The 27,456-nt window shown below is 40.8% G+C and overlaps 1 protein-coding gene across 3 annotated transcripts in view; it reads left to right on the top strand.

Annotated features, from left to right (window-relative positions):
* Positions 1-24,552, top strand: part of CAMK2A (calcium/calmodulin dependent protein kinase II alpha) — a 303,342-nt gene extending 278,790 nt beyond the window's left edge. For 2 of the 3 annotated variants that reach the window (XM_040345016.1, XM_040345017.1), the window contains 3 exons: positions 13,917-14,145; positions 19,706-19,785; positions 22,417-24,552. In XM_040345016.1, the coding sequence (XP_040200950.1) occupies positions 13,917-14,145; positions 19,706-19,766 (290 nt within the window). In that variant the 3' untranslated portion in view covers positions 19,767-19,785; positions 22,417-24,552. The remainder of the gene's footprint in view (positions 1-13,916; positions 14,146-19,705; positions 19,786-22,416) is intronic. The other variant, XM_040345018.1, reaches the window with a different exon arrangement.
* The last annotated feature ends 2,904 nt before the right edge of the window (positions 24,553-27,456 follow it).

Genomic DNA, 27,456 nt, shown 5'->3' with positions numbered 1-27,456 from the left:
GTTACGTCGATAAAGCAGAAATATGGAGTAGGCTTAGGGGAAAACCTCCCCTGAGATATAGAGACACAGACTTACAAATATTCTCCGATCTGGCGAAAGAAACACTGGCAAGGAGGAGATGCTTGAAACCCCTCTTAGAGCTGATGCGGGCACAAAATATTAGGTACCAATGGGGATTCCCGGCGTGCCTCATAGGTATAAAGGGGGGCAAAACAGCACGACTTAGGTACCCGGAGGAACTGAATGTATTTTGCCTTAAAATGGATTTAACAATTCCTGAACTTCCTGATTGGGTTGATTAGATGGGCTCTGCCTAGCATGGAACTTTGAGAAGCGGGACGGTGAGGTGGGGGGAGGGGGTGGGGAGGGTGGAGCCAAGGGAGAGCCCCGAACACCACCACGAAAGAGGAGCCAAGGATGAAGGCGAGTAGTCTTCTACCAGCGGCTCCCAGGCCAAGAGCGGGCCAGGGTGAGGGAGGGGGGGAGGGGGGGTTGGGGCAAGGGGGAGGGGGGGAAGGGGGGGGGGGGAAATGGGAAATGGGGGAAGGGAGGGTAACGGGAGGGGGACCATCTGAACGACTCCACAGGAATTCTTCTCAAACTCAAAAAAAAAAAAAAAAAAAAGAGAGATAAATGACAGATATTAAGTTCTTATCATATAATGTAAAAGGATTAAACTCCCATATTAAGAGACATAAAATTCTTGCCGAAATCACGCAGTATAAAGCAGACATAGTCTACCTACAAGAGACCCACATTACCTTAGAGTCTAATATAAAGTTATATTCATCTGATTATCCCGTCTGGTATTATGGAGACACTGTCTCATTGAGATCCCAGGGGGTCGCCATAGGATTTGCAAGGGGAGTTAGATGCACATTGGTTGACAGATTGAACGATCCGGAGGGGAGGTTCTTGTTCTTGAAAGTAAAACTAGGAGAGGAGGACTATACTCTGGCAAATGTGTATGCACCCAATGTGAATTCGGCTAAATATATTAGTAAAATTCTCAGAAAATTAAAAGATTTCGAAGAGGGACATGTGGTGTTAATGGGGGACTTTAACTTTTGCATGTGCCCGAGCCTCGATAGTACGTCCCATGCTCAGGGGAATAACGGTGAGCACCTCAAGCTACTGAAAAAACAAATGATACAAAATCAAATGATGGATGTCTGGCGAATTCTCAACCCCAAGACACGAGACTATACGTTTTTTTCCCCTGTGCATGGGACGTACTCGAGGATCGACTACATCCTCGTAGACCATAGACTTTTGGAGAGGGTGGCCGAAGCAAGGTGCGAGATCATAACGCTATCTGACCACGCCCCTATAACCATGAAAATAAGCACATCCATACAAAAATGCATTCCTCCTGAATGGAGATTGGATGAAGGTCTGTTGAGAGACGAGGATGTGGTCGAGAGAGTACAGAAAGAATTGGAATGGTATTTTCAGGAGAATGACAAGGAGGGAATCACAGGAGCAACCCTGTGGGACGCCCACAAAGCGTATATAAGAGGGATTTTTATTGCTGAGGGGGCAAAGAAAAATAAAACAAGAATGAGTAAACTAAAAACATTAAAAGAGGAGATTTACAGGCTGGAACAGGAACATAAATTACAGGGCCAAAAGAGGGAAACACTCCGTAAGTTAACTATAACAAGGGATGAATACAAAGCCCTTGCCGGGCAAGAAACCAAGAATTTTATAGACAGGGTAGAGAGAGAAAGATATGTCTGGGGAAATAAACCTAGTAAAAACTTGGCCAGAATGGTAAGAAAAAAGAAAACCAGGAACTTTATCGAAAAAATCAGGAATGGGAATGGGGACTTAGTATATGCGACAAATAAAATAGCAGAATCCTTTAGAAGCTATTATGAAAAACTATACGACGTTCAACAGAAGATCTGGGACCCTGCCGAAAAAAAGGATAAGATCAGGGCAGTATTACAGCAAACTAATCTACCGAAGATAGAAGAGCATGAGATAGAAAGAATGGAGGAAAGTATAACTGAGCAGGAAATAAGGGAGGTCCTAAAAAATACTCCCAATGGGAAAAGTCCTGGACCAGACGGTTTTACGTCTGCCTACATACAAAGGTTTAGCACCATCTTAGTCCCTAGACTATGTCAATATTTCAATGGGTTGGGGCTAGACTATGAGATGAGTAGAGAGGCATTAACAGCCACGATCACTGTCATTAAAAAAGAAGGAAAGGACAATACGAATTGTTCAGGGTTCCGACCTATCTCACTCCTGAATGCAGATACCAAACTGTATGCAAAAATTCTGGCTGAACGAATGAAGGGGGTAATGACTGCCATTGTCCACCCGGACCAGGTCGGTTTCATACCTGGGAGGGAGGGAAAGGACAATGGAGTTAGGGCACTTCTTCTCATGGAGCAGATTAAAGAAAGAGAGACCCCCGGTCTATTCCTGTCAGTAGACGCTGAGAAAGCGTTTGACAGGGTAGACTGGGGGTTCCTGATACAAACACTAGAATTTATAGGAATAGGCCCAAGGATGATCAAATGGATCCAAACGCTCTATTTCCATCCATGTGCTAGGATCAAGATCAATGGTTCTCTATCCGCACCCTTTGAGATGAGAAATGGAACCAGACAGGGCTGTCCCCTATCCCCCCTTCTTTTTGTCTTATCATTGGAACCCCTGCTTGCAATGGTTCGACAAAATCCAGAAATATATGGAATAGAAGTTGGAGAAGATGAGCACAAATTATCCGCCTTCGCAGACGACATTTTATTTTATATAAGTAGCCCAAGAGTCACTCTCCCGAAGTTAATAGCTACTTTAAAACAATATGGTGAGGTGTCAAACTTCAAAGTGAATACAGAAAAGACGGAGATCTTAAATATCAATATTCTTAAAGATGAAGAACAATATCTACGGAAGAAATATAATTTTAAATGGCAAAAAGAAATAAAATACTTGGGAATAAAACTGGCAAATTCCATCAAGAAAATATATAGAATAAATTTTATCCCCCTGCTCAACGAAATAAAAAGGGAAATTAAAAACATATTCAACAGACCCATTTCGTGGTTCGGGAGGATAAATGTAGTAAAAATGGTTCTCATCCCAAAAATCCTATATAAGTTCCAAATGGTCCCAATATACCTACCACCGTCATTCATTAAAATAATCAACTCCCTCATAATGAACTATATTTGGAATAATAAAAAACACAGGGTGTCTGCTCAAATTCTAAAACGGGCCAAGAAAAAGGGAGGCTTAGCTGTACCCGACATCAGATTGTATTATAATGCTTCGGTTCTCTCACGGGTTATAGAATGGGCTAAAGAATCCCAGGACAAAAGATGGATAAATATTGAATGCACATTAGCAAGGGCACAGTTAGGGAGATTAATTTGGAATCCACCACAACACAGATCCTTACACACTTCAACACACACAATTACTCATAATGCATGGAGGATCTGGGATAGACTTCACAAACAATTAAAAACAGAATTCAACTCACCCTTTATTGATTTAAAAGAAAACGAATATTTTATTCCAGGGACAAAAGAAGTAGGGGGAAATTGGATCACAAATAGAACACAGTTAAAAGATATAACACTAGATGGTAAAATTAGGACACTTCACGATATTAAACATAGGATTGGAATTAGGGCGCTCGACGAGTGGAGATACTTGCAGTTAGTGTCATTCGTCAAGCGCCTACCACACCCTTTGAGGTCACAAGAGGATTACACCTTATTGGAACAATTGTGTAGCACCGAAAGCTCAAAAGGAAATATATCTAAAATCTATAATTACTTGCAGAAAATGGAAGAGTCGGACACGCTAAAATACATCCAAAATTGGGAAACAGACTTAGGGGTCCCAAGGGGGAAAACGACCATAGGAAGAATCCTGAAAATGACTCACACCTCGGCAGTAGATATAAGAACTGCCGAGATGAACTTCAAATGTTTGACGAGGTGGTACGCCACCCCAGATAAAATGGCAAAATTCAGAGGAGGAGAGTCAGAGAAATGCTGGAGAGGTTGTGAGTCAAGGGGAACAATGGCACACCTTTGGTGGGACTGCCGGAAAATTAAAGCCTATTGGAAAAAAATCTTGTCCCTGATAAAGGTAATAACAAAAAAAGAAGTGGAAGATAACCCATGGGTAGTTCTCTTTCATGGGGGGGAGATTCCAGAGAAGGAGTACAAGGGTTCACTGATCCCTCATTTGCTGAACGCAGCAAAACGATTGATTCCCCTTAAATGGAGAGACGCGAAAAGTCCGCAAATGTGGGAGTGGATCGACTCCGTAGAGGGCACTTATAGGAGAGAGAAATTAAAATACGGGAGCTATAAACATAAGGAAGGGGAAAAGGATATATGGTTACCCTGGTTGGAATTTAAAAAGTCCTGGAGGTTCGCAGAAAACCTGAGAGAGGAATAGGAACACATTTTTCAATTAAGAGAATGAATTCTTATAGTGGAGTCGTGGGATGGTTCAGGGAGGGGGTGGGTAGGGGGGGGGAGGGGGGATTTAGTTGGGGAGGGGGGAGATGGGGTGCTGGGTATTTCTTTGTCACGCAGATAAAACCTTTTAAATAGTTCCGTACTTACTATAAAAGAGTGAGTCCTAAACGGTGAAAAAAAAAAAAAAAAAAAAAAAAAAAGGATGAAAATATAAAAATAAACAAATAAATAAAATAAAAATAACAAGTATAAAAAATTGCAGGAGAAATGCACCACAAATGATGCTATACCTGATGTAGAGACGGAATTATGAATAAAATCATGAGCAAGTCTCTCGCTGTGGTGAAGTCTGAAGTGGCAAAAAAAAAAAAAAAAAAAAAAATGTAATTTTGTGCAGAGACTGTTATAAACACGGGAAACATGCGCTACTTTACAGGCATAGTAGTTTTAAATAACGTTTTTTACTTTAGAAATGTAATTTTGTGCAGAGACTGTTATAAACACGGGAAACATGCGCTACTTTACAGGCATACTATAGACACTCCCCAGGTACGAAATTTAAAGGAATATTTCACTTTTATTGTTTCACTATAAGCATTATTAAAATCACTTCTCCCGAAAAAACTTCAGTTTTTAAAACTTTTTGTTGCATTGATAAATGTCCCCTGGGGCAGGACCTGGGTCTCCAAACACTTTGCTTGACAATAACTTGCATATTAACCATTAAATAAGCACTTTTGATTTCTCCCATAGACTTTTAAAGGGTATTCCGCGGCTTTCGAATTTGCCGCAAACACCCCAAATTGTTCACTATTCGACGAACGGGCGAACAGCCAGTGTTCAAGTTGAACCCTGTTGCACTTTGGCTATAGCACAGCTAACCCATGATTTTCATGTGGGTTAGTTGTGTTTTCCCATAGATTTTATTATGTCCTGCAGTTTTGAAAACTCCTGCATGCATCAAAACCATGAAACATGGGAGCTGCGGTGGCTCAACGCGATTGGCACTGTGCTGACAAGCCATTCACCTCTGCAGCTAGAGGTTCGGATCCCGGTCTCGGCTTCATGTGAATTGAGTTTGGTGGTCTCAGCCCGGCTCCTGGTGGGTGTGCTATGCAAGGTAAGCCTGTGCTTAGTACGCCCACCCCCCTCCCACAAAAACCACCACACCTACACACGCACTCTAAATTGGGTTAACACACGCACTTTGACCACGCGGTCTCTAAAAGAGAGGCGAAGGACTAATGGGGCTGGTTGAGCGGGCTAATCCTCTCACTCCCTTATAGGGAGTCCCTCTGCCCCGTTGGGCTTCAAAGCGGAGCAGGTAGGGCGGGTTGTGTGGGAGGACCCCCTCACACACCCGCCATTGCCACCCGGGGCATGGAGAAAGATGGCAGATTGCCTCTGGGGGAGGCCTGCCTACTCCCAACTCCTGCAGTCCGGCTCCTCTCTCGAGTACACGCACAAAATACACTTTAAAAAAAAAGAAAAAAAAAAAAAAAAAAAACCATGAAACATAATAGAAGCCTATGGGTAAGTGCAGATAAACCACACAAAAAACATGGTTTAGCTGTGCTTTGCCCAAAGCACAGCAGGGCAGTGTGAAGCTGCCTTAACAGAGAGATGAACTCTTCAATGTCCTGCTTCTTCTTTCACTTTCACTCTGTGGAGTTTCAATGATCATGGGGAATCAACCCAGAACTACACGGGAGAATTTTGTCAATGATCTCAAGGCAGCTGGGACCATAGTCACCAGAAAAACAATTTTTAACACACTATGCCGTGATGGACTAAAATCCTGCAACGCCCGCAAGGTCCCCCTGCTCAAGAAAGCACATGTAAAAGCCTGTCTGAAGTGTGCTAATGAACATCTGAATGATTCAAAGGAGAACTGGGTGAAAGTGTTGTGGTCAGATAAGACCTAAATCGAGCTCTTTAGCATCAACGTAACTCACCATGTTTGGAGGAGGAGGAATGCTGCTACCCCAAGAACACCATCCCCACCGTCAAACATGGAGGTGGAAACATTATGCTTTGGGGGTGTTTTTCTGCTAAGGGGACAGGATAACTTCACTGCATCAAAGGGAAGATGAACAGGGCCATGTATCATCAAATCTTGGGTGATAACCTCCTTCCCTCAGCCAGGGCATTAAAAACGGGTCGAAGATGGGTATGACCCAAAACACACGGCTAAGGCAACAAAGGAGTGTCTCAAGAAGAAGCACATTAAGGTTCTGGAGTGGCCAGAGGGACCAGGTACACATTAAGAAGCACATTAAGGCCCTGGAGAAACCAGAGGGACCAGGTACACCTATCTTCTGTCCGGAGAAGTCTGGCCAGAAGTGGTCTTCAATGCTGAGAAATACAGGCAGATACTTAGCCATCATGCCATATGATCAGGAAGGCATGTAGTTGACCCCAAAATTATTCTGCAACAGGACAATGACCCCAAACATACAGCCAATGTCATTAAGAACTATCTTCAGCTTAAAGAAGAACAAGGAGTTCTGGAAGTGATAGTTTGGTCCCCACTGAGCCCTGATCTCAACATCATCAAGTTTGTCTGTCTGGGATTACATGAAGAGGCAGAAGGATTTGAGACAGCCTACATCTACAGAAGATATGTGGATAGTTCCCAAGATGTTTGGAAAAACCTACCTTCTGAGTTCCTTCAAAGACTGTGTGCAAGTACAGTATAGCTAGAAGAATTGATGATGTTTTGAAGGCAAAGGGTGGTCACACCAAATATTGACTTGATTTGATTCGACTCTCTCTTCAATTCACTTACTTTCCATTTTGTTGATGAATGAAAATAAACTATTTTGTTCAGAAAAGTACAGTTCCACAATGGCAGCCTTCAGAGGACAGACACGTTGTGTGTCTCTCCGTTCATCTGTGCTGAAACCACTCGTGCTATTGAAAGTGCACATTATGAAAAACAACGCCTCACATATCAGGGCCATTTACTATATACAAGTCTGTTCTTTATAGTGGGCAAGCTGTTGTTTTCTAGTCTTCATTAAAAAATGACAGTCTAATCTGAGCAACAATTCCCATTCCTTTTGTGTTTATTCTTCTAAATAACCTCATGTCTGTTTCAAAAGCTAATTACATATTGCAACAGTACCATGAAGCTGTAACATGAAGAATACAAAAGCCTTTGACATAGCCTCATTGTTATAATTCAGAAATATGTTCCGCCATTGATTTCCGCCAATGATTTCATTGGCCTGCAGATACATCTGCTAGAGTGCGTTTCTATGACTCTCAATTCTACAATTAGTACAGTACTATTTAGTTAATGGATTCACTTCAATGTGTTGCAGCAGTCAGCTCCTCAAAATTTCTGAGGTTTGTACTAGAGTAGTGATTTCCTACTGCAGTCCTTATGGGCAACCAACAGGTCTTGTTTTCCATAAGGGGTTAATTCATACCAGCGGGTCCACGTTAAGGTGTGTGTTGTGCATGTGAAAAAACACCAGTGATCTTGGCATAAAAAAAAACTCAAATTTGGAGCGCCTTTTTGTTCTAGCGTTTAGGTGCGTTTAGCTTTTTTTTCTGCTGGAAAACCGCTTTAAAAAAATGCAAAACAAAGTGTTTTTTTTTTTTTTTTGCCTCTACAAGCTGAGCTTTAAATGACACATAGGCAGGGCTTTTTTTCAGCAGGAATGCGGGGGAATGCAGTTCCGGCACCTCCAGCTCTGAATGTATGTAATGGCAAGGGGTGCTGAGGTGTACCGGAGGGTCTATTATTGCTGGCTGCTGGAGGATCTATTGTTGCTGGAAGGGATCTATTTTTACAGGGGTAGAGTCTATTGTTGCTGGGGAGGTCAGTTGTCGCTGGTAGAGGATCTAGTGTTGCTGAAGGGCTCTTATACTCCTGGGAGACATCAACTGTTGAGGGAGGGGTCTATTATTGCTAGCTGTTCAGAGTCTATTGTTGCTGGCTACAGTTGATCTATTTTACTTCCTATCATTTACAAATTACTTAGCACCACAAATTGATACTTGGTTCTGAATCCATTACTGAGAGGTGGGTAGGGAGTGAAACCAAGGAATGGTGCTCGGAGGTGGGTAGGGGGTTTAACCAAGGAATGGTGCTCAGAGGTTGGTAGGGGGTGGAACCAAGGAATGGTGCTTGGAGGTTGGTAGGGAGTGGAACCAAGGAATGGTGCTCGGAGGTGGGTAGGGGGTGGAACCAAGGATTGGTGCTCTCAGGTGGGTAGGGGGTGGAACCAAGGAATGGTGCTCGGAGGTGGGTAGGGGGTGGAACCAAGGAATGGTGCTCGGAGGTGGGTAGGGGGTGGAACCAAGGAATGGTGCTCGGAGGTGGGTAGGGGGTGGAACCAAGGAATGGTGCTCGAAGGTGGGCAGGGGATGGAACCAAGGAATGGTGCTCGGAGGTTGGTAGGGAGTGGAACCAAAGAATGGTGCTCAGAGGTACATAAGGGGTTGAAACCAGGAAATGGTGCTCGGAGGTGGGTAGGGGGTGGAACCAAGGAATGGTGCTCAGAGGTGGGTAGGGGATGGACACAACATGTGACACGGAAGTAGGGAGTTCCTGCACCTATTCTCTGAGAAAAGAAGCCCTGCACAAAGGATAACATTTGTTATGCTAAACTCCTCTAGGCGCAGCATTTTTTTAAGCCAGTGTGCATGGCCCCTAACTGTACACATGGCAAGCTGTTGTAATGGATTATAGCACTAAAATGCAATGTTTGCTACTTTTTCTTTTCAACACACACCATCGTGGCTCGTTGGTGTAAACTGATGCAATAGGACATAAAGCAGTTTGCCTTGTCTATGCACTAGGACTGCTTTGGACAAGGCTGCCCAATGGGCTGGGGTGAACAGGCCCTGGGTGAAAATCATTGCAGACAGTAATAACAACCTGATAGCTGTTCTAACCTTTCGCCGCTCCAGTAAAAAATTACTATTTGTGACTGTATTAGACAAATTAAATCTCTGCCACTAGGCCACATCCAGCAATGAAAACTTGACAGAGGTTCTAATGCCGCGTACACACCATCACTTTATGTGATGGAAAAAAACGATATTTTCTGTGAAGGAAAAAATGAAACTTCAATTTTCAAAAACGATGTTGCCTACACACCATCGTTTTTTCACAATGCTCTAGCAAAGCGAGGTTACATTCACCACTTTTTTCCATTGAAGCTCGCTTCATAACTAGCTTCTGGGCATGCGCGGGTTTAAAAACGTTGTTTTAAACGTCGTTTTTGCTACACACGGTCAATTTTTGTGAAACAAAAAACGAGGTTTTGAAAAACGACACAAAAAATTGAAGCATGCTTCAATTTTTTTTTGTCGTTTTTCACAAGACATAAAACAACATTTTCCCCGACACACGGTCATTTAAATTGACGTTTTTAAAAATGTTGTTTTTTTTCATCACATAAAGTGATGGTGTGTACGCGGCATAACTCTTGCCCACATCCAAAGCAAAGAAAAAAACCTGTGTGTATTTTGTCTACTTCAAGTAGATCTTAGTCCAATCACTAAAGTTTCATATCATCTTCATCATGTCGATGCAAAAGTAATTGTCAGTCATTTTAAATCAGAAGCTTTAAAATAATACCTGCTGATCCCAGTCATGAAGGCCCTTCGATAGACTTTTTCCCTTTTATGGGGATTACAATGGTCTTCTTATTTTGCTCCTGCATTGTCACCCCTGGTAGAGACTTTAGGCAGACATGCTGACACAGGCAGGCATGGTACACCGTTGTCACTATCAGAAAGGCAGTTCATGTAGACAGGAAGTGACTAAAAAAGGGATAAAAAAGTCTGAAAACAGTACTTTATAAAAGGGTCTGATTTTTTTTTTCTTTTTTTTAATGCTATATGGTGCTTTATCAAGCACAATATCAACTATTTAGGGTTTAGATGGACAGTTTTTTTTCTTCTGTACTTCCAAAAAAAAAGGTTGGCATCACTGTGTATACGCTCTAAAATCTTCTTTATTGCGATCCACAGGGGATATACAATTCACACACAGAGTGTGTTAATGCATTTCAGCCTAGGTGGGATTTAGTCATAACAACAAACACAGCACAATAAATAGACAAGTGGCATTTGGTTCAGGAGATGAACCGGGCTATAATTTAAACCCTGCAGATCAGTCCTCTCCTGGGCCAGAATCCATACCATAATAAAATCAAGACACAAGTAAAAAATGCTATAAACAATATGAGATATATTGTAATTGAAACAAAAATATTAGGGAAATATTCTAAAATATTAGAACATTTTTCTAATCTTTTTTTTGTTGTTTTATATATATATCTCATATTGTTTCAATGTTTCCTTATCATTTGAAAAGACTGTAGTCTGGGCACATGTGTGGGCCTTTGACACGCTTTGACACACTACACACAGACACTACAATTTTTTTTTTAAACCGACATAAACTGTCATTTTTGACACAACTTTAAAATGATATAAGTTTGCTTGTCTGCTTTCTTGTTTTTGTACTAAATATAAGTGATTTCTAGATTACCCACTTGAGGGATCTCTCAGTGGCTCAGTGCAATTTCACTAATGTCTCTTACCAACTGTTGAGATACGATATCAGCCACACGGAACGTGCGTTGTTTTCAATGAGTCAACCAACTCATAGATTTGAATTTAGAGTAGCAATAAATTACAATCAGACATGTGCAATTCGTTTAATTATGAATTGAAATTTGAACAAAATTTTCGGTATTCAGAGATTCAAATGTTTTCAAATCTCTAAATCCCAATAATAACAAATTTCAATGAATCCAAAATAAATAACGAAAGCAACAAATTAATTTGTATTCATTATTTTCATTCAGGCGACAGGATGTAATAGTTTGGGCCTTTTGGTAATGTTAGAAGCATCCAAAATAACGTAACAACATAACAAATGACTCGGATACTTTTGTTTATATCCTAGTGAATGTAGCATAAATTATAGAAAATGCATTATATAATACAGGTGAAATGGAAACATATTGCAATAAAGAGCTTCAGTAAGGTATAACATGTATGATTCCTTCTTATTGTGTTTGGGTTGGATGGAGATGGATCCCTTTGAATCTCTGATTCATAACATAGTGAATGAGCCTAATCTTTCAAAAAACCTTCCGAACATGCGCATCGATTTGTAATGAATATACGAAACTAATCTGAACATACAAAATTCATTCTGAAAACAAATCATTCTAACATAACAAATATGACGAAACAAAATGATTACCTTAACGCATGAATACAAATTACAAAAAAAAAATCAAGCACATCTCTAATTACAACCACTGCAAAGCAGAAAACAGAGCCTGTGTATATAATAATTGCCCCAATGCCCACATAAAATTTCACACTCTACAAGATATTTTGAAACCAATAATATGATTATTGACATGAAACTGATTGTTTTTACAGTGCCTTAAAAAATATTTATACCCCTTTGAATTTTTCCACATTTTGTCATGTTACAACCAAAAATGTAAATGTATTTTATTGGGATTTTATGTCATAGACCAACACAAAGTGGTACATAATTGGGAAGTGGAAAGATAATGATAAATAGTTTTCAAAATTGTTTACAAATAAATATGTAAAAAGTGTGGCGTGCATTTGCATTCACTCCCCCTTACTCTGATACCCATAACTAAAATCTAGTGGAACCAATTGCCCTCAGAAGTCACCTAACTAGTACTGTATATAGAGTCCACCTGTGTGTAATTTAATCTCAGTATAAATACAGCTGTTCTGTGAAGCCCTCAGAGGTCTGTTAGAGAATCTTAGTGAACAAACAGCATCATGAAGGCCAAGGAACACACCAGACAAGTCAGAAGTGGAGACGTTTAAAGCAGAGTTAGGTTATAAAAAAAATACCCCAAGCTTTGAACATCTCACCAAGCACTGTTCAATTCATCATCCGAAAATGCAAAGAGTATGGCACAACTGCAAAGACATGACCATCCACGTAAACTGATAGGTCGGGCAAGGAGAGCATTAATCAGAGAAGCAGCCAAGAGGTAACTCCGGAGGAGCTGCAGAGATCCACAGCTCAGGTGGGAGAATCTGTCCACAGGACAACAATTTGTTGTGTACTCCTCAAATCTGGTCCCATTTGCAGTTTGCTAAAAGCCATGTAGGGGACACAGCAAACGTGGAAGAGGGTGCTCTGGTCAGATGAGACCAAAATTTAACTTTTTGGCCTAACAGCAAAATGTTATGTGTGGTGAAAAACTAACACTGCACATCAACCTGAAAACACCATCCCCACTGTGAAACATGGCGGTAGCAGCATAATGGCACAGGAAAGCTGGACAGAGTTAATGGGAAGATGGATGGAGCCAAACACATGGCAATTTTAGAAGAAAACCTGTTAGAGTCTGCAAAAGACTTGACACTGGGGCGGAGGTTCAGCTTCCAGCAGGACGACGATCCTAAACATACAGCCAGAGCTACAATGAGATGGTTTAGATCAGAGCATATTCATATGTTAGAATGGCCCAGTCAAAGTCCAGACCTAAATCCAATCGAAAATCTGTGTCAAGACTTGAAAATTGCTGTTTAGACACCCTCCATCCAATCTGACAGAGCTTAAGCTATTTTGCAAAGAAGAATGGGCAAAAATGTCACTCTCTAGATGTGCAAAGCTGATAGAGACAAACCCAAAAAGACTTGCAGTGAAAGGTGGTTCTACAAAGTATTGACTCAGGGGGATGAATACATTTTGATATTTATTTGTAAACAAAATTGAAAACCAATTATCATTTCCTGCCACCTTGTGTTGGTCTATCACATACAATTCCAATAAATTACATTTAAGGGGCAGATCCACAAAAGGACTACTCCGGCGTATCTACTGATACGCCGGCGTAATTTTAAATTTCCTGCGTCGTATCTTTGTTTTGTATCCACAAAACAAGATACGACGGCATCTGGGATTGATCCGACAGGCGTACGTCTTAGTACGCCGCCGGATCTTAGATGCAATTTTTCGGCGGCCGCTAGGTGGCGTTCCCGTCGAAATCCGCGTCGAGTATGCAAATTAGCTAGTTACGGCGATCCACGAACGTACGTCGGCCGGGCGCATTTTTTTACGACGTTTGCGTTCGGCTTTTTCCGGCGTATAGTTAAAGCTGCTAACGGCGCAAATTCGTTGAGGTTTCGAACCAAAAAAAAGTAAGTTACAGCGGCGTAGTGTATCTTAGATACGCTACGCCCGGTGCAATAATGCGCCGTTGTACGTGGATCTACCCCTAAGTTTTTGGTTGTAACATGACAAAATTTGGAAAATGTCAAGGGGTATGAATACGTTTTCATATTATTCTAAAAAAAATAAAAAAATAAAAAAGCAAGGAAATATAATGCTTATATCTAAACAGTTGTAAAACAAGATATCTGTTAAAAAATGTAAAATGTTTCACTTTAAATGTCTAAGCAATACACTTACCTGTCTTTCAGTGTGGTCACGAAGCAATAAACCTCTTCATACAACCATCTTGAACCCTCACATTCACCTGATGGGAGATGAGTCTGCTTGCATTGCTTACATCCGCATAACCCAATACCTGGATGCCAGTGGTGTTCCCCGAACTGCCCAATCAGAGGAGACATGTATTTGGCATCGTCGTGATGGAAAATGGCAAAATGTTCACTTTCACCGATCAGGGGCCCCTTCAGTCCTCCCACAGTAAGAGCTTTAATTATATATTTTTTTCTGTAGGATAGTCACAGGCTCCTTAATATTTGGATGTCTTTTTTTTTCTACTTCTGTTCAAGGACCATGAACAATTACATATGTTATAGGCCTACCACATTGATACAAACAGGAAACTTGCAAAACCCTACATAGGATCACTGAAAATTGACATTGCTGGTGTCATCACTTCACTCATTCTAGAGTGCATTACTGTAAGCCCATCAGGCTATACTGTAGTGCACCCAACACAGCTTACTGAGAGTAAAGGAATGCAGGCCATTACCTACCCACCACATTCTTTACCATTTGACAATAGGAAACTGAAATGGGACCTTCTATTGTATCTATCATGAAGGTCTGGATTGTATAACTGGCTAACATTTATTTCAAAGCAGACATTACATCTGTATTTCAGATGTGTATAAAAAGTCCCACATTTGTGTATGGTATTTTGATAATGTATTTTGATGAGCATAAACTTCCATCCCTCTTTTTCTGTGCCTCAGATTGGATCTAGACCAACTTTGATGAAAGTTATCATTTTACAGATGGCAAAAAGGCATAAATGGAGCGTTGTAAACTAATTGGACTTCCTCTTCAGCTTTTTATTCTGGGTTCTGAAGCCCCCTGACCTCATAAATTCTAGCACACCAGGCCTGTCTAGCAGCCATTGTTTCTCTGAGAAGCTACGGGTTTATATTCATTGATTTAATAATGCTGACAATCCTTTCTTTTACTTTCAAGTTCTGCCAGCAGCAGAATTTTACCCAAAACCATCCCCTGTCTTTGCATCAAATGTCCAAAATAGCTTCGGTTTCAGTGACAGTCTTTTCAGCGAGCAGTCTAATATTATTTCCTTAACTACTTACTGATTTGCTCTTCCGAACCAAGACATTTTCAACACCTATTTTTAAAGTGTCCATTTTTTTGGCACTCAGCCTTTCTAATAAATCAACTTGCAGTGCCTTCTGTTAGGCCCCATACACACCATAGAATCTATCCGCAGATAAATCCCATCGAATGGGTTTCAGCGGATAGATTCTATGGTGTGTACACTCCGGCGGATATTTATCCGCGGATAAATCTCCCCTGGGATGGATTTTCAGCAGATGAATATTTGCTGACATGCTCAACAAATCCATCTGCTGAAGTCCATCCCAAAGGATGGATCCGCTCGTCTGTACAGACTCACCGGATCCATCCGTCCAAAGGGATTCCCCGCACGCGTCGTAATGATTTGACGCATGCGTGGAATTCCTTATATGACAGCGTCGCGCCCGTCGCCGCGTCATAATCGCGGCGACGGCGCGACACGTCATCGCCAGAGGATTTTGGCGTGGATTTCAATGCGATGGTGTGTACACGCCATCGCATAGAAATCTGCTGAAATCCTCGAGAGGATTTATCCGCGGATACGGTCCGCTGGACCGTATCCGCGGATAAATCCTCTCGTGTGTATGGGGCCTTAGATAAAAAACGGTAGCCTATCCTAATCAAAAAAACTATCAAATTAGTCTATATAACTAAGGGGTTTGGTTACCAACATATCCAAATAAATCAGTATACACAAATGTCTGTTCTAAATGTTTTATGTATAGAAAAGTTATAATATATAATAAAACCATCCATTGGGTGTTAAAAATAACAAAAATTCTCCAGTGTTTTATTCTAAAAAAGTGGTTTTGTAACCAGGGTGGAGAGCTGATCTCTGAATGAGTTACATGGAAGTTCATTATTAGGCCTCTTTCACACTAGGCGAACTCTGTCCCTACGGTGTCTGCCAGGTCCTGCCAGCTCAGCGGGAGATCTCTCCGCTGATCTCCGCTGAGCCGGTAGATGACAGGTCCCTCTCTGCTCACTGAGCAGGAAGGGCTTGTGCAGCGTCGCTGTCTCCTATGGAGAGACATGCTGTCCGTTTTCATCAGATCTCACCTGATCCAATCCGCCATGGACGGATGGGGACGTATCGCCATTCGTCTGATTTTGGCGGATCGGATTGGGTCGGATGTCAGCGGACATGTCTCCGCTGACATACGACGCTCCATAGGCATGCATGAAGCGGCCGTTCAGGTCCGCCAACAAAACTGACAGACGGACCTGAACGGTCCGACCATGTGAAAGGGGCCTTAGTTTGAACTTGGACTTTTTATTCCTAAGGCCCCGTACAGACGAGCGGACTGTCCGCTCGGAGATTTCGGTTTGATGGTTGTACACACCATCAAACCGAAATCCGCGCGGACAGACAGCGCGGTGACGTGGCCGCGTCGTCGCCGCGACGATGACACGGCAACGTGCGCGACCCTGGAAGGTCAATGCTTCCACGCATGCGTCGAATCACTTCGACGCATGCGAGGGATGGCGGCCGATCGGACATGTCCGGTGAGTCTGTACAGATGACCGAACATGTCCGACGGACATGGTTCCAGCGGACATGTTTCTTAGCATGCTAAGAAACATTTGTCCGCTGGAAACCTGCCCAATCCGCCGGACATTTGTCTGGATGGCCGTACAGACGAACGAACATGTCTGCTGAAACTGGTCAGCGGACCAGTTTCAGCAGACATGTTCGGTCGTGTGTACGAGGCCTAAATGTAATAGGTGGATTATTTTTAACACAAGGTTGTGAATGAAACGTTGAGTAACAAATGGATTTGTTTAGTACTTTATTTTATGGCTGTGTATTTTTTTTTTTTTTTATATGTTGATGACAATTTAGGTATACAGTACAGTATATGATGGTCAACAAGAGAACACAATATCCCTCAACTGTAAAAATGTATTCAGAGAAAAGAGAAGGTGTCCTCCACTGCAACCAGCCCAGTGGTTGATTTTTTAACGGTGAACCTGTGCTGGCCTAAGACACTTATTTGGTGGCATTAAAAGTGTATCTAAGATTTTTTTTTTAGTCTTGGATAAAATAGAATATACAGGTGAAACTCGAAAAATTTGAATATCGTGCAAAAGTTCATTTATTTCACTAATGCAACTTAAAAGGTGAAACTAATATATGAGATAGACTCATTACATGCAAAGCAAAATAGTTCAAGACGTGATTTGTCATAATTGTGATGATTATGGCTTACAGGTCATGAAAACCCCAAATTCACAATCTCAGAAAATTGTAATATTACACGCAATCAATAAAACAAGGATTGCACATAGAACAATATCAGACCTCTGAAAAGTACAAGCATGCATATGTACTCAGTACTTGGTTTGGGCCCCTTTTGCAGCAATTACTGCCTCAATGTGGCGTGGCATGGAAGCTATCAGACTGTGGCACTGCTGAGGTGTTATGGAAGACCAGGATGCTTCAATAGCGGCCTTCAGTTCTTCTGCATTGTTTGGTCTCATGTCTCTCATCTTTCTCTTGGCAATACCCCATAGATTCTCAATGGGGTTCAGGTCAGGCGAGTTTGCTGGCCAATCAAGCACAGTAATCCCACGGTCATTGAACCAGGTTCTGGTGCTTTTGGCAGTGTGGGCAGGTGCCAAGTCCTGATGGAAAATTAAGTCAGCATCCCCATAGAGCTTGTCTGTGGAGGGAAGCATTAAGTGCTCCAAAATCTCCTGGTAGATGGCTGCGTTGACCCTGGACTTAATAAAGCACAATGGACCAACACCAGCAGATGACATGGCTCCCCAAATCAACACAGACTGTGGAAACTTCACACTGGACTTCAAGCATCTTGCAGTGTGTTCCAAATGAGATGCATAATTTGCTTGCATCAGAAAAGAGGACTTTGGACCACTGAGCAATAGACCAGGTCTGTTTTTCTTTAGCCCAGGTAAGACGCTTCTGACGTTGTTTGTTGTTCAGGAGTGGCTTGACAAGAGGAATACGACATTTGAAGCCCATGTCCAGGATCCGTCTGTGTGTGGTGGCTCTTGATGCACTGACTCCAGCCTCAGTCCACTCCTTGTGAAAGTGCCCAACACTTTTGAATGGCCTTTTCCTGACAATCCTCTCCAGGCTGTGGTCATCCCTATTGCGTGTGCACCTTTTTCTTCCACACTTTTCCCTTCCACCTAACTTTCTATTAATGTGCTTTGATACAGCAATTTGGGAACATCCAACTTATTTTGCAATTACCTTTTTGAGCCTTTCTCTTCCTTACGGAGGGTGTCGATGGTTTTCTGCAACTGTCAGGTCAGCAGTCTTTCCCATGATTGTGATTCCTACTGAACCAGACTGAGAGACCATTTAAAGGCTCAGGAACCCTTTGCAGGTGTTATGGCTTAATTGGCTGATTAGAGTGGAACACTTTGAGCCTAGAATATTGCACCTTTTCCCAATATTCAAATTTTCTGAGATTGTGGATTTTGGGTTTTCATGAGCTGTAAGCCATAATCATCACAATTATGACAAATCACGCCCTGAACTATCTTGCTTTGCATGTAATGAGTCTATCTCATATATTAGTTTCATCTTTTAAGTTGCATTAGTGAAATAAATGAACTTTTGCACGATATTCACATTTTTCGAGTTTCAACTGTGGATAAAAATGTTGCAATATTTTTTTCCTTGAAAAGAAACCCAGTTTTAGACAGTTTTCACCAGAACAAGTGTTCCTATTGGAAAATTTCTAGTGTCCTGTTCCATTGACAACTTAGGCAACTCAATTTTTTTTATATTCTCTCAGGCCCCGTACACACGACCGAGTTTCTCGGCAGAATTCAGCCAGAAACTCGATCGGAGCTGAATTCTGCCGAGAAACCCGGCGTGTGTACACTTTCGGCCGAGGAAGCCGACGAGTTCCTCGTCGAGCCAAATAGAGAACATGTTCTCTATTTCCTTGTTGTTCAATGAGGAAAGTTGGCTCGCCGAGAACCTCGGCAGCTTCACACAGAACTCGACGAGCAAAACGATGAGTTTTGCCCGTCGAGTTCCTCGGACGTGTGTACGGGGCCTCACTCTTGGTCACAATAATCACCAAGACAAAAAGAGGACAAACCTACCTAGCAGAGACACAGACAGCAATAAAAAACACAACATTTTTTAATAACGGTTCTCATTCACAAGATGATTTAAAACAACCAGTGTGTTTCAGAGGTACACAGATCTCCTCATTCTGTAGGGCTGAAATATTATAATTGCGAGGAATCAAAATTGCATAATCACCACCATTAATTGTTTGGATGATGGAACATGAAAAATGTCCAGGATTTTAGATGGTCAGTTCTTTGTGCTGGCACTTTCATTGAACTTTTTACATGTAAACTTCGAGCTTTGTGTCTCTCAGTGTAGGGAGTCATTGCACACTATGTGAATGTGATTCACCTTCTTCAGCCATAACGAATGAGTCAAATCTAGCACTTCATACACACACATTCCAGCAATAAAAACCCGACAGGAGGTTTGAATTCTTTTAACACTTTATCTAAAATGAAGTTTCTGTTTTTTAGATGTAATTTAAATGCTTGTGGTGTTAAAAACATTATCAATTGTCTTCTTATCGATATCTGTATCCCTGTGCTGCCCCTTAGATTCTAGGCCCAGCTATATAAAGAGCCTCAACTTCTGTCTAAGTCAACTTTCCTTTTCCTCCAGGCACCAAGATACCCAAGCAGTCATTAATATGTCAAATGTTAAACCCTGTACTACCCATTGAAGTTCTGGCCTTTGAAAAGGTAAATGACAAAGGCAAGGCTTGAAGTGTTACTAAATCCAGCACCCTGCATTCACTATATCTGGTTTCCCACAGTACACAGAACATGGAAATGCAATTATTTTAGTAAATATAAACTGTTAAATACATACTCTCATCAGCAGTATATACCATGTCTTCTATCAGTGTCTGATTAAAGCTTATAGGAGGTGTTTTCATTCTCCTCTCACTGTGAGGCTGCAGGACCTCTGACCCTCTGTCTGGATAGTGCTGATTGGCCCTGTGTTGATCGCATGCACCTCCCCCAATTCAAAAAAAACCTCTAGCAATACACACCAAACTGAGCATGTGCAGAGCGTCCCCAGGGCTCTGTAAGATTGGGGACAGTGGAAGAAGGGGAGGATCAGAGAATACAGAATCAAACAGCCTTTTTACAGATTGCAGAGGATTAACCCCTTAAGTTCCCCAGTGAATAGCAAGCATGCTTTACTGCAATGTTTCTAAACTCCAGTCCTCAAGTACCCCCAACATGATTTCAGGCTTTTCATTATTTTGCACAGGTGATTTGATCAGCTTCACTGCCTTAGTAATTACCAAAGCCGTTTCATCAGAGGGAAATCCTTAAAACATGACCTGTTGGGGTACTTGAGGACTGGAGTTGAGAAGCATTGCTTTACTGCCTATACCAGGGATATGCAATTAGCGGACCTCCAGCTGTTGCAAAACTACAAGTCCCATCATGCCTCTGACTGGGTGTCATGCTTGTGGCTGTCAGAGTCTTGCTATGCCTCATGTGAATCGTAGTTCTGCAACATCTGGAGGTCCGCTAATTGCATATCCCCGGCCTATACAAACAGATTTTACTGTTGTGGGTTTAGTAACACTTTAAGAGAGTTGGGGTGTAATCTTGATTTTGGGCAGAAGTTCAGGTCCCATTTACTATCTGGACCTAAGATCAAATTGAAGAATAACACAGGCACGAGAAAGTGTTGTACTTAAGTACTGCTATTAAAAATGTTAGAATGGATCAAGTGTAAAAAACCCAACAATTTTTGAACTTTTTATGAAATAGTCGTGTTTATTGGCTGTACAACCATGCTTCTCAACCTTAGCATCTAAAATATACTTTTTTTATTTAAACCACTTCAGCCCCGGAAGGATTTGCCCACTTCACGACCAGGCCATTTTTTGCGATACAGTATTTTGTTGCTTTAACTGACAATTGCTCTGCTAAGAGATGCTCTACCCGAACAAAACTGACATCCGTTTTTTCCCACAAATAGAGCTTTCTTTTGGTGGTATTTGATCACCTCTGCGGTTTTTATTTTTTCGCTCTATAAACTAAAAAAGAGCGACCCCAAATGACACTTTTTGGGGACAAGTGACATTATTACATTGATCAGTGCAAGTGTAAACTAGCCCTAAAAATGAGACTACCAGGGAAGGGGTTAACACTCTGGGGCGATCAAGGGGTTAAGTGTGTTCCCTAGGTGTGTTCTAACTGTAAGGGTGATGGGCTCACTGGGACATGACAGAGATCACTGTTCTCGATCACTGAGAACACAAGATCTCTCACATGTCTGAATGGGGACCCGCTTTGTTTACACTGGCAGATCCCCATTCTGCCTCTGTCAGTTAAAGCCGAGTTGTGATAATGACATTATGCTGACCTTTTAAATTTTATTGCCGTACATACTGTTTTATCTATATTTTCACCGTGGCTTCCGGGTATGTAATCTGCGGGACTGGGCATTCCTAATTGATTGACATGCTTCCGACCGGCGCATACAGCGCGTCACGAGTCGCCGAAAGAAGCCGAACGTCGGTGCGCAGGCGCCGTATAGAGCCGACTCGCAGTCTGGCTTCTTTCGGCAACTCGTGATGCGCCGGTCGGAAGCATGTCAATCAATAAGAAAAGTCCAGACGCGCAGATTACATACCCGGAAGTCGCGGTGAAAATATAGATAAAACAGTATGTACGGCAATAAAATTAAAAAGGTCAGCATAATGTCATTATCACAACTCGGCTCAATGTAATGTTAGAATATTTTTTTTTGGGTGAACCCCCGCTTTAAAGAGAAGGGAAAGGTTTAAACTCCTGTAATTTTTTTCGTCAGAGATTTACATTCACTTCCTGTCCCATTGACACAACAGGAATTGAGAGAATTGAAATCCATAATTTGGGAAACACTTGTTTGAGACAGATGTGTCCCCATTGAAAGATTTCTTGTGTATTTCTTTTGCAGTGATAACACACAATTGTGCCTTCACTTTTAGCCCTGGTAACACTGGGCACCTGCATTTATAGAGATGGTAAATCTAGAATCCCAACTCTACTCAAAACAAAAAAAGTTTTGGTTTAGATACTTTAACAATTTACCCATATTTGAAGAAAACCATGCCAAGCCCCAACATTCTCTGGGTCTCTAGGTGGGGAAAGTTCATAGGTATGAGTGTAGCTGTTCATAAAACCAATGTCCTAATCTTATATGGCCATTGCCTTTCATGCCCTACAATCAGAGAGGAAATTCTGTACACTGTGTATTGAAATCTTATGCCTATACATTGATTGTTTATTGCCTCTATCTTTTTTTCTTTGTCAAAACTTCAATACATTTCAGTAAAAGAATGTCATAATCTTTGTATTTTTCAGCTGAGACTCCATCTTTGGCCATGGACTCTAATTATCAGTGCCAGAAGAAGCAGCCCCATTCGACTTCTGCAACTTTCTCCCCTTCTCTTTCTCTCTGCACCTCTCTTTTTCGCTGGTCCATACCTCTCTTTCTTTCTTTTACTTCTGAGGTATCAGGTGACAGGATACAGTGTGGAAGTTTGTGTCCAGATATGTGTGAGCCTGTGTGCGTTAACATGTTCTCTGCGCAGTTCTAGTCACCCACCAATAAGAGGTCAGGGAGAGAGGGGGTGCGTCTTCTCTGGAAATTATGTCACTGCAAATTGGGACTGTGATTTCAGCAGTGATACTCAAGCAGATCAAATAATGCATCACCAACATTTTACTTTCATTGTACAATAAAATACAGATCACTTTAATATTAGTATTATGACAGACATTTACACAGCTGACACCATCTAAACAAATGTAATAAAAAAAACAAAAGTCAGCGAAAAGTGTCAGACATTCACATAAACCAAAAGCACAAGTTCACACATAATAGAGGCACCCTGGGTTTTTAAACCATAAGGTTCTGCAGATGTTGAAAGTACTTATTGATCATTAATCATCTAATTTCATAAGGACTTATTCTTTTTTTTTTCTTACTTTTTTGAATATTAGATCAGAGTTATCAAAGGCTGCCTTAACTACTAGAGCATCCGATCAATTTCAATGCTGCGTTAGCAGTCCAGGGACAAAAGTAATAATATTAATAATAAAAAATGTTTGATTTTTTTTTTTTATCTGTTTTTTGGCTATACTCTGCCCAAAACCTTGCTGTTTTGTGGGTGCAGTGTCTCCACCTACAAATGTTTTCTTTTTCAAAGAATGTATATTTATTTAAAAGAGCTAAAAGGTTCATCGTTTTTACGTTGCAAAGCAATGTTGTGCAATGAACAGACAAACAATAAAAAAAATAAAAAAATAAAGTTCAGTGCAGACCAACGATGCAAGCTATAGTAATAATAAATATCTATAAATATTCATACATATATATATTTTGTGCAAATACATCAGTGTGTTAAGAAAAAATTGTATTTCTATTTGAGATCTAATATATGCATGCTTTTATAGAAGTAAAACATTCTTGTAATAATTGATTTGCAATATGTTACAACAATTTTTTGGGAGGGGGTGGGGAACAGCGATTCTCAAAAGCAACCTTAGAAGCAGTCTCTCTTTTTTTTTCACGTCCATCTTTTGGTGGATGGTGTACTGCTCACCTTTCTGAACATTTGTTAAAATGCTTGTACAATATTCTGCTGTTGAATGAACAGTTAAAAGTTTTCTTTTTATGAGTTTAGACGAGTGTAGTTTAATTTATTGTGTTGTTCAGGTTCTACATTTAAATTAGTGGTTGCTTTATTTACTTTAATTATAGGAACGCTCTTATTAAAGAGGCATCCTAATGTACAGGGAATTCAGTTTACCTGTCCTCTGCATGGTGGCTTTTTAAAATTAAGCAATGATGAAGTCTAATGATGAGAAGGTCTAGGCATGTTTACATTTTTAGCTATAATAGTGATCTGTCAGATTAGGTTGCTTATGAAATAATCTGTATGATAAATGTGGTGGGTCAATGTCCTCCTGTTTTCAAAAACACCTAAGAACAAATGACAGTACTGGGCTGTGATGTCTGTTTCTTTCTTTAGTGAAGATGTGGAGTTTAAAAATATAGGCCCTATCCTATAAACTGGATGGAATAATTTGACATGACTCAAATTTATTTTTGTGCAAGATTTGCAGAACGAATCGAAGAAATGAATCGGAACTTCTGCGTCACAATAAGCAGGACACTTGAATGGTACTACTGGTGGAATTTTTTTCTTGGATATGTGTTATGCACACAGAATGATCACTGAATTTCAAAGATCTTGACTTTTTGAGGAACGCAGAAGGCAGAAACCATCCACAAAGACTAACCTCTTGATTAATATTTATTTTGTCCTCTTTTTGTGGTCAGTGGTGGTCCTCAGTGATGTTGATTTGTTTTTAGGACGATCATTCATGACTTTTTTCACTTGACTGCAATCGTGCATCATTGCCAAATGGATTTATTTTGGTGTAAGTAACACTGATTTAATAGGCCATTAAAAAAAAACTGGTCTAATAGCACATCTACCCTACACGTTCTTCATTTCCATCTAATGGAGATTAGCAGTGTTTTCAGAATGCATTTGAGTTTAGGCAATTATAGTTTCATTATCGAATTGCAGGTCAATTAGTGTTTAACCTGTATGTGAATGACTGGCCAAATAAGTTTATCAGCAAGGCTTTCTACGTTAAGTAGACTCAGATATATTGTTGCATGGCGTCTTTGTTGCCCATATGTGGCCTGTGCCAAATGTCTCCAAAGAGGGGCATTTTTGCATTCACTTCTTGGGGTAAATTTTATGGTCAGGGTTGTTTGCAGAATGTCTTGTCTCTAGTCTTCCGAAAATTGTACCTGTAAAGATTATATTGTGTTATACCTCCGCTTCAGTAACTACCCTCTCACCTGCTACAGAATAATGGTTCTCAAATGTTATAAGGGAATGTGAGGGCTAACTTTGAAGTACCTTGAACCATTCTTAAAAAAAGACAACAAACCACAAATACATCATCATTTGACGCTAGCTAATCTCATTTATCAAAGTATCTGAAAAAATAACTTGATGTGCCCATACCCACATCACATTGTTAACCCCCCTATACTTGAAAAACCCCAGCTCATATCTGATTGGTAGCTACGGGCTACAGTGCAGTCTTCACTTGAACTGGACACTACGTACACAAATCTCATAAAAACGTGCCTTCACCTAGCATTTCTTGTAGAAAAGTTAGATCCTACAGTATTGGTTGACTTGGGGAAAGATGTGTGCCAGTAAATCAACATTAACTGGAACCTGGTTTGTGTCATACTGGCTGTGGCCAACACAAACAGTCCTTTTTTCAGATATTTTAATAAATGTAGCTTACTGTGTCTGCACAGCTAGCAGTTCTTCCACTGGGTGCAGTCCTTACTTTTTCTGCCACCTGACCAAAGGGAATTTGTTTCTGTTTGACCCCCTGCTCAAATGGGGGATTGGTGGCATAAGTATATCTAACCTTTCCACTAAATACTAAACTGTGGTGAAGACGTGGTGCAAGCTAACAGCTACAGAGGGATGGAGATGGTGGCCTAATGAGTGAGCAGGGGGAGCAAAGTAAGAATCATTAACCTTATCTAAAAGAAGATAGGTTGGACTTCCCTCCTGCCATTTCATTGTCTCGTTATTTTAGCCTTGGTGCAAGCTATAGGCAAGAGATTTCTTATTTTAAACACGTTCATACAGGAGAAACTTTATTTATCCTCAATAGTTACTCTAAAAGAAGAATCTCTTCAAATCTTAGCTAAAATGATCAAGGCTGTAAAGGATAACACAAGTCATCAAATACTGCACTTCTGTGAAAAGCATCATACAGAAGTAGGCACTCTTGGATTCATTCCACTACCAAATAGTAATGTTTCTTGCCAAAAGGCTGGATTGATTCAATTTCACTGCACTAGATCTTTTTGAACATCGATTTTGCTTTCCTTTTTATTTCTTTGAAAAAACACACCTTCATAAATGATCTAGCCTAAACCTTTTTTGGGTGCTCTATAATTTTGCTTTTTCAATACTTAATGAATGTATTCTCTTGAGTGACCAAACATTTCTTGCCTTACCTGCACCCTAGAATTATATTTAATTTACACCCTGACAGAGCTAGTTAATTTTCTAAAACTTTGGAGACATGCTGTAGGAAACAATCAAAAGCTAGAAACATAGTACATTAGCGTAGTATATATCACTGCTATTACAGCCCTTTACAGATCAATACTCCACCTCGTACTACTGGCTCACGGGGGCTGCACAGTAAATACCAAGGGGCCACAGGTTGGGTACTAAGGTGTTGGGTCCTCACATATGATATGGAAGAACTGATTGTGTAGCTATGGCTGCCTATTAGATGCTGGCCTTGCTGCTTTCAATGTATGAAAAGTAGAATGAGCTAGTAGCTATATTACTATCTAATATGAAAACACACTACAGTATTTCTTTAACCACTTAAGCCCCGGACCCGATGACAGGGAACAGACGATCAGTGACATGTCACTAGGAAGAACAGGGAGATGTTGTGTTAACACTAACATCTCCCCGTTCTTCAGCTCTGTGACCCAATCGCGGGACACCGGCGGACATCGAGTCCCGCGGGCGAGCGCGTCGATGGCTGTGCGCGACCACGCACTAAAGAGAACGTATATATACGCTCATTTGCCCAGCCGTGCCATTCTGTTGACGGAAATCTGCGTGATGCAGTCCTTAAGGGGTTAAAGGATAATACTACTCAATGTGATATTCCTGAATTTACAGAAAGCCAATGTGCTGTACCCATACTTAAGAAAGGTGAGTGTCAAAGGGTGCTTGCTATGCAGCTCATAATCACTCTTCTATTTTATGAGCATATAACAATTTTTCCACAACTATGCAGAACTCCTTTCATTGACAACACCTGCTATATGAGCCAGTGAATAAAATGGCAGAGAGCAGAGAGACTTTGAGTGTACATTGCTTTCATATGCTCATGCTCTTGCTCTTGCACTTTCTACATTTTTGCTGTGGGCCTAATTCAGCTAAAACGGTACTAGCAACGTTTTTTTTTGGGGGGGGGGGGGGGCGCCTTTTTTGCATTACTGTCTACAAAATTGTATTTTATTTTCTATACATTCTAAAATGTTCTAAAGACAAAAGTAAGTTATAGTATGAAACAAAAAAATTAAAACAAGTTGTTGTTTTTTTGTGTGTTTTAATGTTGTGAATGTGACAAAATGGAAAATAGTTTTCATACATACAGTAAAAAATAACAAATCATTAAAAAATAGCTATGTGAAGGACTGAAATAACAATGGTTGAATAGGGTTAAGAAAGGGTTATATATTACATTGAAACCAGTTTAAGAAACAAATTTAAACTTAAAGGGTTGCAAAAGCTTACAATATATAGAGGGCATAATATA

The sequence above is a fragment of the Rana temporaria genome, chromosome 3 (genome assembly GCF_905171775.1).
Source record: "Rana temporaria chromosome 3, aRanTem1.1, whole genome shotgun sequence".
Classification (NCBI taxonomy): domain Eukaryota; kingdom Metazoa; phylum Chordata; class Amphibia; order Anura; family Ranidae; genus Rana; species Rana temporaria.
This window is presented reverse-complemented; position numbering and strand designations above follow the sequence as displayed.